General features: G+C 53.8%; 1 protein-coding gene across 4 annotated transcripts in view; it reads left to right on the top strand.

Annotated features, from left to right (window-relative positions):
• Positions 1-13,480, top strand: part of PUF60 (poly(U) binding splicing factor 60) — a 64,877-nt gene extending 51,397 nt beyond the window's left edge. For 2 of the 4 annotated variants that reach the window (XM_075352733.1, XM_075352730.1), the window contains 7 exons: positions 9,283-9,444; positions 9,640-9,732; positions 9,884-10,097; positions 10,677-10,867; positions 11,029-11,164; positions 12,730-12,965; positions 13,051-13,480. In XM_075352733.1, coding sequence (XP_075208848.1) covers positions 9,283-9,444; positions 9,640-9,732; positions 9,884-10,097; positions 10,677-10,867; positions 11,029-11,164; positions 12,730-12,965; positions 13,051-13,350 — 1,332 coding nt within the window. In that variant the 3' untranslated portion in view covers positions 13,351-13,480. Of the gene's footprint in view, positions 1-9,282; positions 9,445-9,639; positions 9,733-9,883; positions 10,098-10,676; positions 10,868-11,028; positions 11,165-12,714; positions 12,966-13,050 lie in introns of all 4 variants that reach the window. The other 2 variants (XM_075352732.1, XM_075352729.1) reach the window with 1 other exon arrangement.
• The last annotated feature ends 223 nt before the right edge of the window (positions 13,481-13,703 follow it).

Here is a 13,703-nt window from a genome sequence, read left to right as displayed (position 1 = left end):
GAAGGAGGTGTGATGGTGGGGGGGGGGGGCTTTGCTGGTGACACTGTTGGGGATTTATTCAAAATTGAAGGCATACAGAACCAGCATTGCTACCACAGCATCTTGCAGCGGCGTGCTATTCCATCTGGTTTGCGTTTAGTTGACCATCATTTATTTCTTCAGCGCTCTATTGGGAGACCCAGACGATTGGGTATAGCTACTGCCCTCCGGAGGCCACACAAAGCACTACACTAAAAAGTGCAAGGCCCCTCCCCTTCTGGCTATACCCCCCCGTGGTATCACGGGTTCTCTAGTTTTCAAGCTTTGTGCGAAGGAGGTCAGACATCCACGCATAGCTCCACAGATTTTAGTCAGCAGCAGCTGCTGACTATTTCGGATGGAAGAAAAGAGGGCCCATATAGGGCCCCCAGCATGCTCCCTTCTCACCCGTGGATGGTGTTGTAAGGTTGAGGTACCTATTGCTGGTACAGGGCTGGAGCCCCACATGCTGTTTTCCTTCCACATCCCCTTGTAGGGCTCTGTGGAAGTGGGATCCTGCCGGCCTCTAAGCTCTGACGCCGGGCTCCATCCACAGACCCATTAGAACCTGATGGATATGGAGCAGGAGTACAATCAGGGACATGGCCCTGCATCATACAGGTACTCTGTGTCCCCGGCAGGCACAGACACACTCCGGGCTGGCTGGGTGTTGTAGTGCGCCGGGGACCGTAACGATTGAGTTGGTGTTCCTGCAGTTTACTGGGGGACTTTTGTGTTGTGGGAACGCAGCGCCGACCCCCACTGGACCGGCGGCGCTGCTGTGACTTGTAGTGCGCCGGGGACACGCCGACCGCGCTTTTACGGCGGCGGCGTTTATAAATCCAGTCCCCGGCTTTTGCGGCCTAGCTCCGCTTCGTTCCCGCCCCCACCCTGTCAATCAGGGTAGGGGAGAGACGCTGTTTCGCAGCAGCGACGAGGGCTGGAGCCTGATTTACATGCTCCAGCCCTCTCACTAGGCACAGAGGGAAGCAGGCTTCCCGCTCTTAGCCAGGAACGCCCAGGGCCCGCCCCCCCTCCTCTCCCAGGACGCCGGCAGCCATTACATGCAGTCTGGCTAGAGGAAGGACGCAAGGCTCTGGGAGACCTGGACTAGGGGGCTTTTGGCGACCACACACCCGCTCTTAAGCGGGCGGTAAGCGGCATTTCAGCTGGCCCCTCTAGTGCCTCAGTGTGTATTGGTGTACTGTGTCACCAGATATATATATTTATTTATTTCTTGCACTGTGAGGTCGCTTCCTGGCTGGATACCCAGATCGCTCTGAGGAGGCAGCAACATGTCATCCACAAAACGCAAGGCCGCCAAGGCTAGGGCTGTGTACACTGCGTGTGCTGCATGTGGGGCTGCTCTACCAGCAGGTTCCAAAGACCCCCATTGTGTGCAATGCTCAGATCCGGTGCTGCTTCGCCAGCCGGAGTCCGGAGGGGTAGTGACCCAGGCTGAGACGCTTGTAAGTCCTGCCCCGGTGTCAGGGACAGACTTTGCAGTTTTTGCTGATGGAATGTCTGTGACTATGGCAAAAATCCTTGAAACTTTGCAATCCATGACTGGGGCTCAGTCTATGGACACGGCGAGGTCTCTGTCCGCTAATCCCCCTCAGTTGGAATTAATCCAGACTGCAAGGGGGTCCCCGGCTTCCCAGGCTGAGTATTATGACTCAGATGATAGCCCCAGCCACCCTAAGCGAGCTCGCTGGGAAAGACCCTCAACGTCATCACACTGCTCAGGGTCTCAGCGCAATCAGTCGCCCTGTGATGCGTCTGAAGAGAGTGATCAGGAGTCTTATCCTGGAACCCCTCTCAATCTGGATACCCCGGATGGGGACGCCATGGTAAACGAGCTTATCTCAGCCATCAATAGACTGTTGGATATTTCTCCCCCAGCCCCTTCTGCAGAGGAGGCAGCTGCAGAGCAGGAGAAGTTTCGTTTCCTCTATCCCAAGCGTAAATTGAGTGCTTTCTTGGATCACTCTGACTTCAGAGAGTCAATCCAGAAACACGACGCTCATCCAGAAAGACGTTTCTCTAAACGTTCTAAGGATACACGTTTTCCTTTCCCCCCTGATGTGGTCAAGCGCTGGACCCAGTGTCCAAAAGTAGACCCCCCGATTTCCAAACTTGCAGCTAGATCCATAGTTGCAGTGGAGGATGGCGCTTCACTTAAGGATGCCAATGACAGACAGATGGACCTTTGGTTAAAATCTGTCTATGAAGCTATCGGCGCGTCGTTTGCTCCAGCATTCGCAGCCGTATGGGCACTCCAAGCTATTTCAGCTGGTTTAGCAAAAGTGGATGCTATCATACATCCAGCGGTGCCGCAAGTGGCGTCCCTTACCTCGCAGATGTCTGCGTTTGCGTCCTACGCTATCAATGCGGTCCTAGAATCTACCAGCCGCACCTCAATGGCGTCCGCCAATTCGGTAGTTTTGCGCAGAGCCTTGTGGTTAAAGGACTGGAAAGCAGATGCTGGTTCCAAAAAATGTTTAACCAGCTTGCCTTTATCTAGAGATAGACTGTTTGGCGAGCCATTGGCTGACATCATTAAACAGTCCAAGGGTAAAGACTCTTCCTTACCCCAGCCCAGATCAAGCAAACCTCAGCAGAAAAAATGGCAGCAGAGGTTTCAGTCCTTTCGAGGTTCGGGCAAGACACAATTCTCCTCGTCCAAAGGGACTCAGAGGACGCAAAGAGTCTCAGATTCCTGGCGGGCTCACGCACGCCCCAAGAAAGCAAATGGAGGAACCGCTTCCAAAGCGGCTACCTCATGACTTCCAGCCCCCCCCCCTCCGCATCTCCGGTCGGGGGCAGGCTCTCCCGCTTTTCCGACATTTGGATGTCACAGGTCAAAGACCGGTGGGTGACAAACATTTTGTCTCGCGGGTACAGAATCGAGTTCAGTTCTCGTCCTCCAGCTCGGTTCTTCAGAACCTCCCCACATCCAGACCGAGCAGATGCCCTGCTGCAGGCGGTGGACTCCCTAAGAGCGGAAGGAGTAGTGGTTCCTGTACCGCCTCAGGAACAAGGGCGAGGGTTTTACTCCAATCTCTTTGTGGTTCCAAAAAAGGACGGCTCGTTCCGTTCTGTTCTGGATCTAAAGCTGCTCAACAAACATGTGCACGCCAGACGGTTCCGGATGGAAACCCTCCGCTCTGTCGTTGCCTCAATGTCTCAAGGAGACTTCCTTGCCTCAATAGACATCAAAGATGCTTATCTCCACGTGCCAATTGCTACAGAACATCAACGTTTTCTACGTTTTGTGATAGGAAACAACCATCTTCAGTTCGTAGCTCTGCCATTCGGTCTGGCGACAGCCCCCCGGGTCTTCACCAAGGTCATGGCGGCGGTGGTAGCAGTCTTGCACTCTCAGGGACACTCGGTGATCCCTTACCTAGACGATCTACTTGTCAAGGCACCCTCTCAAGAGGCATGCCAACTCAGTCTACATGCTACGCTGGAGACTCTACAGACGTTCGGATGGATCATCAACTTTCCAAAGTCGAATCTGTCACCGTCACAGTCGCTAACGTATCTTGGCATGGAGTTTCATACTCGAGCAGCGAGAGTGAAGCTTCCGCTGAACAAGCAGCGGTCCCTACAGACAGGGGTGCAATCCCTCCTTCAAGGCCAGTCGCACCCCTTACGGCGCCTCATGCACTTCCTCGGGAAGATGGTGGCAGCCATGGAAGCAGTTCCCTTTGCGCAGTTTCATCTGCGCCCACTTCAATGGGACATTCTCCGCCAATGGGACGGGAAGTCAACGTCCCTGGACAGGAAAGTCTCTCTTTCCCAGACGGCCAAGGACTCTCTACAATGGTGGCTCCTTCCCACCTCATTGTCTCAGGGAAGATCCTTCCTGCCCCCATCCTGGGCAGTGGTCACGACAGATGCGAGTCTGTCAGGGTGGGGAGCAGTGTTTCTCCACCACAGGGCCCAGGGGACGTGGACTCCGCAGGAGTCCACCCTTCAGATCAATGTTCTGGAAATCAGGGCAGTGTATCTTGCCCTACTGGCCTTCCAACAGTGGCTGGAAGGAAAGCAGATCCGAATCCAGTCGGACAACTCCACAGCGGTGGCATACATCAACCACCAAGGAGGGACGCGCAGTCGGCAAGCATTCCAAGAAGTCCGGCGCATTCTAATGTGGGTGGAGGACACAGCATCCACCATATCCGCGGTTCACATCCCAGGCGTAGAAAATTGGGAAGCAGACTTCCTCAGTCGCCAGGGCATGGACGCAGGGGAGTGGTCCCTTCACCCGGACGTGTTTCAGGAAATCTGTCGCCGATGGGGAGTGCCGGACGTCGACCTAATGGCGTCCCGGCACAACAACAAGGTCCCGGCATTCATGGCGAGGTCGCGCGATCAAAGAGCTCTGGCGGCAGACGCATTAGTTCAAGATTGGTCGCAGTTCCGGCTCCCATACGTCTTCCCACCTCTGGCACTCTTGCCCAGAGTGTTACGCAAGATCAGATCCGATTGCAGCCGCGTCATACTCGTCGCCCCAGACTGGCCGAGGAGATCGTGGTATCCGGATCTGTGGCATCTCACGGTCGGTCGACCGTGGTCACTGCCAGACCGACCAGACTTACTGTCCTAAGGGCCGTTTTTCCATCAGAATTCTGCGGCCCTGAACCTGACTGTGTGGCCATTGAGTCCTGGATCCTAGCGTCCGCAGGATTATCTCAAGGAGTCGTAGCCACAATGAGACAAGCTAGGAAGTCAACGTCTGCTAAGATCTACCACAGAACGTGGAAGATTTTCTTATCCTGGTGCTCTGCACAGAGAGTATCCCCTTGGCCATTTGCATTGCCCACCTTTCTTTCCTTCCTGCAATCGGGGTTGGAAAAGGGCTTGTCGCTCAGCTCCCTTAAAGGGCAAGTCTCGGCACTATCTGTGTTTTTTCAGAAGCGTCTAGCACGTCTTCCTAAGGTGCGCACGTTCCTACAGGGGGTCTGTCATATTGTGCCCCCGTACAAGCGGCCGTTAGATCCATGGGATCTGAACAGAGTACTAGTTGCTCTGCAAAAGCCGCCCTTCGAGCCTCTAAAGGACGTTTCCTTTTCTCGCCTGTCACAGAAAGTGGCGTTTCTTGTTGCGATCACATCGCTTAGGCGAGTGTCTGAGCTGGCAGCTCTGTCATCCAAGGCTCCCTTCCTGGTGTTCCACCAGGACAAGGTAGTGCTGCGCCCCGTTCCGGAGTTTCTCCCTAAGGTCGTATCCTCGTTTCATCTTAATCAGGATATATCCTTGCCTTCCTTTTGTCCTCAGCCGGTTCACCGGTATGAGAAAGACTTACGTTTGCTAGATCTGGTGAGAGCACTCAGAATCTATATTTCTCGCACGGCGCCTATCCGCCGTTCAGATGCACTTTTTGTCCTTGTCGCTGGCCAGCGCAAGGGGTCGCAGGCTTCTAAAGCCACCCTGGCTCGATGGATCAAAGAACCAATTCTGGAAGCCTACCGTTCTGCTGGGCTTCCGGTTCCTTCAGGGCTGAAAGCCCACTCAACCAGAGCTGTGGGTGCGTCCTGGGCTTTGCGACACCAGGCTTCGGCTCAACAGGTGTGCCAGGCAGCTACCTGGTCCAGTCTGCACACTTTCACCAAACATTATCAGGTGCATACCTATGCTTCGGCGGATGCCAGCTTAGGTAGAAGAGTCCTGCAGGCGGCAGTGACATCCCCGTAGGGGAGGGCTGTTTTGCAGCTCTAACATGAGGTATCTCTTTACCCACCCAGGGACAGCTTTTGGACGTCCCAATCGTCTGGGTCTCCCAATAGAGCGCTGAAGAAGAAGGGAATTTTGTTACTTACCGTAAATTCCTTTTCTTCTAGCTCTTATTGGGAGACCCAGCACCTGCCCTGTTGTCCTTCGGGATTTTTTTGTTGTTTGCGGGTACACATGTTGTTCATGTTGAACGGTTTTTCAGTTCTCCGACGTTATTCGGAGTTAATTTGTTTAAACCAGTTATTGGCTTCCTCCTTCTTGCTTTTGCACTAAAACTGGAGAACCCGTGATACCACGGGGGGGGTATAGCCAGAGGGGGAGGGGCCTTGCACTTTTTAGTGTAGTGCTTTGTGTGGCCTCCGGAGGGCAGTAGCTATACCCAATCGTCTGGGTCTCCCAATAAGAGCTAGAAGAAAAGGAATTTACGGTAAGTAACAAAATTCCCTTCTTTTCAACAGGACAATGACCCCAAACACACCTCCAGGCTGTGTAAGGGCTATTTGACTAAGAAGGAGAGTGATGGGGTGCTACACCAGATGACCTGGCCTCCACAGTCACCAGACCTGAACCCAATCGAGATGGTTTGGGGTGAGCTGGACCGCAGAGTGAAGGCAAAAGGGCCAACAAGTGCTAAGCATCTCTGGGAACTCCTTCAAGACTGTTGGAAGACCATTTCCGGTGACTACCTCTTGAAGCTCATCAAGAGAATGCCAAGAGTGTGCAAAGCAGTAATCACAGCACAAGGTGGCTACTGTGAAGAACCTAGAATATTAGACAGATTTTCAGTTGTTTCACACTTTTTTGTTAAGTATTTCATTCCACATGTGGTAATTCATAGTTTTGATGCCTTCAATGTGAATCTACAATTTTCAGAGTCATGAAAATAATAAACTCTTTGAATGAGGTGTGTCCAAACTTTTGGTTTGTACTGTATATAATATAATATATATAATATGTATGTATGTGTGTATATATAAGTATGTATGTGTGTTATAAGTTATAATATCGTCACCGAGATATGTGGAGATGTCATAATTGGATCCACTGACGACGTCTCTGGACAGGAGCAGTAATAACATTATCATCAGAGACACCAAAAGCCTGATAACTCTGCACGCTGTGGATACTGCGATGTATACGGATATATTCACTACAGCGGGGTCTGTGCACACCAGTAGTCCTGCTTAATATTTAAATGTCTAAAAAAATGTCTTGTTTCAGGACCCCCATAGCTTCTATTTAGATGAGGGCTGTCTGTACCTTTGATCTCACCTGGTTGGAGCGCCCACAGATATGAATACAGTATGTAATGTTATAGGGACTCCATCAATGATTCGGCTTCTGTTTCCTTTTTTCCATTCCTTGTGTCTACCTCCATCCTCTCTGCAGACCGAGGCGCTCGCTTCATACATTATAGTCTTGTCCTTTCTGAAGACTGAGGCGCTCGCTCTGGACTTTATACTCAGTCGTCTTTGTAGTCCAAAGTGCTCACTCTGGCTTGTATACCCCCGTCCTCTGTAGACCGAGGCGCTTGCTCATGTCTTTAAACAGCATCCTCCCTGTAGACTTGAGACGCTCGCTCTGGCCGTTATACCCCCGTCTTCTCTGTAGATCAAGGCACTCGTTCTGGCCATTATACCCGTATCCCCTCTGTAGATAGAGGTGCTCACTCTGGCCATTATACCTCTGTCTCTTCTTTAGACCGAGGCTCTTACTCTGGCCGTTATACACCTGTCCTCTCTGTAGACCAAGGTGCTCGTGCTGGCCGTTATACCTCCGTCCCCTCTGTAGACCGAGGCTCTTACTCTGGCCGTTATACCCCCGTCCCCTCTGTAGACCGAGGCTCTTACTCTGGCCGTTATACCCCCGTCCCCTATGTAGTCCGAGGCTCTTACTCTGGCCGTTATACCCCCGTCCTCTCTGTAGATTGAGGCTCTTGCTCTGGCCGTTATACCCCCGTCCTCTCTGTAGACCGAGGCTCTTACTCTGGCCTTTATACCTCCGTCCCCTCTGTAGACCGAGGCTCTTACTCTGGCCGTTATACCCCCGTCCCCTCTGTAGACCGAGGCTCTTACTCTGGCCGTTATACCCCCGTCTTCTCTGTAGATCAAGGCACTCGATCTGGCCATTATACCCGTATCCCCTCTGTAGATAGAGGTGCTCACTCTGGCCATTATACCTTTGTCTCTTCTTTAGACCGAGGCTCTTACTCTGGCCGTTATACACCTGTCCTCTCTGTAGACCAAGGTGCTCGTGCTGGCCGTTATACCTCCGTCCCCTCTGTAGACCGAGGCTCTTACTCTGGCCGTTATACCCCCGTCCCCTCTGTAGACCGAGGCTCTTACTCTGGCCGTTATACCCCCGTCCTCTCTGTAGATTGAGGCTCTTGCTCTGGCCGTTATACCCCCGTCCTCTCTGTAGACCGAGGCTCTTACTCTGGCCTTTATACCTCCGTCCCCTCTGTAGACCGAGGCTCTTACTCTGGCCGTTATACCCCCGTCCTCTCTGTAGACCGAGGCTCTTACTCTGGCCGTTATACATCCGTCCCCTCTGTAGACCGAGGCTCTTACTCTGGCCGTTATACCCCCCGTCCCCTCTGTAGACCGAGGCTCTTACTCTGGCCGTTATACCCCCATCCACTCTGTAGACCAAGACGCTAGGTCTGGCCATTATTCTCTTGTCCCCTCTGTAGACTGAGACGCTAGCTCTGGCCGTTATCACCCCGTCCTCTCTGGAGACTGAGGCTCTCGCTCTGGCCGTTATGCCTCCATCCTATCTGTAAATCGAGGCGCTTGCTCTGGCCGTTATACCCCAGTCCTCTCTGTAGACCGAGGTGCCGTCTCTGGCCGGTATACCCCCGTCTTGTGTGTACACCAAAGCGCTCGCTCTTTCTTTTATATTCCCATCTTTGTAGATCCATGCACTCGATTTGGCCGGTATACCCCCGTCCTCTCTGTAGACCGAGGCTCTCTCTCTGGCTTTTATACCCCCGTCTTCTTTGTAGATTCATGCGCTCGCTTTGGCCGGTATACTCCTGTCCTCTCTGTAGACCGAGGAGCTCGCTCTGGCCTTTATACCCCTGTCCCCTTTGTAGACTGAAGCCTTTGCTCCGGCCGTTATATCCAGGTGTTGTGATATCTGCTCCCTTATTTGCAGCCGTTTACTTTTTGTCTGTGTGTCTATTATCCCAGGCAGGCAGCAGGTGCCCATTCAGAGGGGGAGACTCCATTTTTAGGCGGGTAGTACTCTAGCTCGGCCGGCTGAGGAGGTGCGGAGACTGGAGGTAACGAGTCCTGGTCCTGTGATTTCTCACGTGTCTAACCAGTTTCCTCCTCCTGCAGGTCGGGAAGGGCTGTCTGCGGCCTACGCTGGCAGCATTCACAATTGGGCGGTGGTGAGATACCGGGGTTAATTGTCCTGTGGATGGGGAGGTGGTCGGGGTCGAGGATGATGAGATTTCAGTGTTTTGCTTTAGGTTTCTGTTGGTGGCACTGCTCCTCATCGCTGGCTTTTCTCTTGTAGATCGCCGCCCAGCGGCAACGTGCCCTCGCCATAATGTGCCGCGTCTACGTGGGGTCCATCTACTACGAGCTGGGAGAAGACACCATTCGACAGGCCTTTGCACCTTTTGGACCTATTAAAAGTATCGACATGTCCTGGGATTCCGTCACGATGAAGCACAAGGTAAGGAAAATACAACAGCGTTCCCTGCCCCGGACTTGAGCCATCCATTCGCAGCTGTGGATAAACTCACAAGACAGCCCCCTCCTTCTCGGCTAGTGAGTGTTTAGCTTTATGCTTCTCCAGATCATCGGTCACGTTGTAGGGCGTGGCCGCCATCTTGAGTGTGTCTTCATTCTTCTCTTTGTTTTCCTTCAGGGATTTGCGTTTGTGGAGTACGAGGTCCCAGAAGCTGCACAGCTGGCCCTGGAGCAGATGAACTCCGTCTTGTTGGGTGGTAGGAACATAAAGGTGAGAGGACGGCTGCTTCTATCCATGCAGATTCCAGTCCTGGTGGTTCCCATTATTTGGGTGCCCTGACACCGCTCTCGGCGTAGTGTCATACAGACCTCCACATCACGAGCCTCCACCCTATCATGACATCTGGTCTCTCTCCTTCTAGGTGGGAAGACCCAGTAACATCGGTCAGGCGCAGCCCATCATTGACCAGCTAGCGGAGGAGGCACGTTCCTTCAACAGAATCTACGTGGCTTCTGTCCACCAGGATCTATCTGACGACGACATTAAGAGTGTGTTTGAGGCCTTTGGAAAGATAAAGTCATGTATGTTAGCCCGGGACCCCACGACAGGGAAACACAAAGGTTACGGCTTTATAGGTGAGTGCGCGGTGCCTTACGTCCTGCTGCAATCTGCACGGTTTGTAGGGTGAGCAGTAGGTGTCGGATGTGATGTGTTTGTGCGAGCTCTGCAGTCCCGGACACAGATGCCGCCATGTGCCGGTGATGAGAGGAGACATCCATGTACCGGGAGTATGGCTGCTTCTGATCTGATATTCATGACCTGTCCTACCGATCACTATTAAAGACCCAAAAAAACATTTAACCCTTTGCAGTGTGGTATGTGCTGACTATTATGGATGCGGGACTTATCACAACGCAGCAATGATTCCTAAACTGTCAAGACATGCGAAGCAAACCGGGAAGGAAACACCACTGTGGATATGGTTGTGTCACTGTACCTTTCAGTGCCCCTTGCGAGGGGCTCTCCGTGTCTGTGTCTTACAGTTGGTGACACTTTACGCACTTTACAGCACTTGCTGCTGTAGTCAATTCGGTCAAAGAACAGACATAAGTACATTCTGCGGCCCCCCATTTACATCAGATTGTCTGTAGCACATGTGAAGTAAAGGGGGACCCTGCCCGGAGAGCTCACAGATCTTTGCTCCCTACTTCCAGAGTATGAGAAGGCGCAGTCCTCACAAGATGCCGTTTCCTCTATGAACTTGTTCGATTTGGGCGGTCAGTATCTCCGAGTAGGTAAAGCAGTAACGCCGCCCATGCCCCTGCTGACGCCCGCCACACCCGGAGGTCTGCCGCCTGCTGCTGCGGTCGCTGCTGCCGCTGCCACCGCCAAGATCACCGCGCAGGTGAGGAGGATTATTGTCTGTGTTCCTGCACTGCTTCATGGTTTCTGGAGTGGGTGGCTCTGGTTTCCATAGACTTGTATGTCCACTCAGTGACCGGCTGCCCCCTGGCATGGAGCTGCACCTTTTCTTGGTCACAGAGGTTTGTCTTCTTTCTCCTGTAGGAAGCAGTAGCCGGAGCGGCGGTCCTCGGCACGCTGACCAGTCCTGGCCTTGTCACACCAGCACTAACCCTGGCCCAGCCCCTGGGGGCATTACCTCAGGCTGTGATGGCAGCTCAGGCCCCAGGGGTAATTACAGGTAGGTGGGTGATCGTGTGGGATCGGGGAACAGATTGTACTGGTGACTCTGTCCTCTAATCAGTGTGCTACCAGGAGCTGGAGGTGCAAAGCTGATCTGTAGAGCGGTTCTCTGGTGTCTGTCAGGTGGCTCAGTGCTGGCTTCTCCATCCTGTCCTCTGCCCGTCGGATGGCTCAGTCCTGTCCTCTGCCCGTCGGATGGCTCAGTCCTGTCCTCTGCCCGTCGGATGGCTCAGTCCTGTCCTCTGCCCGTCGGATGGCTCAGTCCTGTCCTCTGCCCGTCGGATGGCTCAGTCCTGTCCTCTGCCCGTCGGATGGCTCAGTCCTGTCCTCTGCCCGTCGGATGGCTCAGTCCTGTCCTCTGCCCGTCGGATGGCTCAGTCCTGTCCTCTGCCCGTCGGATGGCTCAGTCCTGTCCTCTGCCCGTCGGATGGCTCAGTCCTGTCCTCTGCCCGTCGGATGGCTCAGTCCTGTCCTCTGCCCGTCGGATGGCTCAGTCCTGTCCTCTGCCCGTCGGATGGCTCAGTCCTGTCCTCTGCCCGTCGGATGGCTCAGTCCTGTCCTCTGCCCGTCGGATGGCTCAGTCCTGTCCTCTGCCCGTCGGATGGCTCAGTCCTGTCCTCTGCCCGTCGGATGGCTCAGTCCTGTCCTCTGCCCGTCTGAAGGCTCAGTCCTGTCCTCTGCCCGTCTGAAGGCTCAGTCCTGTCCTCTGCCCGTCTGAAGGCTCAGTCCTGTCCTCTGCCCGTCTGAAGGCTCAGTCCTGTCCTCTGCCCGTCTGAAGGCTCAGTCCTGTCCTCTGCCCGTCTGAAGGCTCAGTCCTGTCCTCTGCCCGTCTGAAGGCTCAGTCCTGTCCTCTGCCCGTCTGAAGGCTCAGTCCTGTCCTCTGCCCGTCGGATGGCTCAGTCCTGTCCTCTGCCCGTCGGATGGCTCAGTCCTGTCCTCTGCCCGTCGGATGGCTCAGTCCTGTCCTCTGCCCGTCGGATGGCTCAGTCCTGTCCTCTGCCCGTCGGATGGCTCAGTCCTGTCCTCTGCCCGTCGGATGGCTCAGTCCTGTCCTCTGCCCGTCTGAAGGCTCAGTCCTGTCCTCTGCCCGTCGGATGGCTCAGTCCTGTCCTCTGCCCGTCGGATGGCTCAGTCCTGTCCTCTGCCCGTCGGATGGCTCAGTCCTGTCCTCTGCCCGTCGGATGGCTCAGTCCGGTCCTCTGTCGGATGGCTCAGTCCTGTCCTCTGTCGGATGGCTCAGTCCTGTCCTCTGTCTGAAGGCTCAGTCCTGTCCTCTGCCCGTCGGAAGGCTCAGTCCTGTCCTCTGCCCGTCGGAAGGCTCAGTCCTGTCCTCTGCCCGTCGGAAGGCTCAGTCCTGTCCTCTGCCCGTCTGAAGGCTCAGTGATCAGTCCTGTCCTCTGGTGCGTGGCTTGAAAAATACTTTGATTTCTTTCTAAAAGTAAATGCAGTAGTAGTAAGACCCTCCTCGCTGTGCTGCGCTTTGTTGGGTCTTCTTTTGTTGTAGCAGCAGATATTTTGGAGCGTCTGTCCTTTGATTAATGGTCCCAGATTTCCTTGCTTTAGGTGTGACCCCAGTGCGACCGACGCTGCCAGTAGCTATCCCACAGGTGGGACTGGTGAACCCCATCCTCTCCAGCCCCCCAGCTCTGGCACAGATGGACGCTAAGAAGGAGAAGGATGAGGAGGAGCTGGCCCCGGAGTCGGAGCGGCCGGAGATGCTGAGCGAGCAGGAACACATGAGCATCTCTGGGAGCAGTGCCCGCCACATGGTGATGCAGAAGCTCATGCGCAAGCAGGAGGTGAGACCAGGGGCTGCTGCGGTGGCATTCGGGGGTCCATCTATGGCGCCGGTTTGTCATTTACCATGTCTCTTCTCTTCCACAGTCCACAGTCATGGTTCTACGAAACATGGTCGATCCCAGAGATATCGATGACGACTTGGAGGGAGAGGTAACGGAGGAATGTGGCAAGTTTGGCGCTGTGAACCGGGTGATAATCTACCAGGAGAAACAAGGAGAGGAGGAAGACGCCGAAATCATTGTTAAAATATTTGTGGAGTTCTCCATGACAAGCGAAACGCACAAAGCTATCCAGGCGCTGAATGGACGCTGGTTCGCCGGACGCAAAGTGGTGGCTGAAGTTTACGATCAAGAAAGGTTCGACAACAGCGATCTATCAGCGTGAGCCCCCGGACTATCACCCCCATCCTCCATCATTTGTCCACGTCCTTTTTATTTTTTATTAATAATTGTAAATCTTGTCCTTTATTCTGCAACGTAGAATTCTGGTTAATAAAATGTCCGCTTTTTTTTTTTTTTTTCCTCCCCTTGTTTGTTTCACTGATGGTTTTAGTGTCTGGTACATAGGGAGACGATCGCTGCGGATCTCCCACTATCAGTGCAGAACATTGTAATACGATAGTTTCCAGTTCATAAGGGGTTAATCCCTTTCCGACATCCACCCTACAGTTCTGATCATATTGACTGCAGGGGGTTCAATTCAGTAGCTACAACTCGTCCGGCATCGGCCCGCGATAG

The sequence above is a fragment of the Anomaloglossus baeobatrachus genome, chromosome 6 (genome assembly GCF_048569485.1).
Source record: "Anomaloglossus baeobatrachus isolate aAnoBae1 chromosome 6, aAnoBae1.hap1, whole genome shotgun sequence".
NCBI classification, from domain to species: domain Eukaryota; kingdom Metazoa; phylum Chordata; class Amphibia; order Anura; family Aromobatidae; genus Anomaloglossus; species Anomaloglossus baeobatrachus.
The sequence above is the reverse complement of the archived record's forward strand: the minus strand, read 5'-3'. Positions and strand labels throughout refer to the sequence as shown.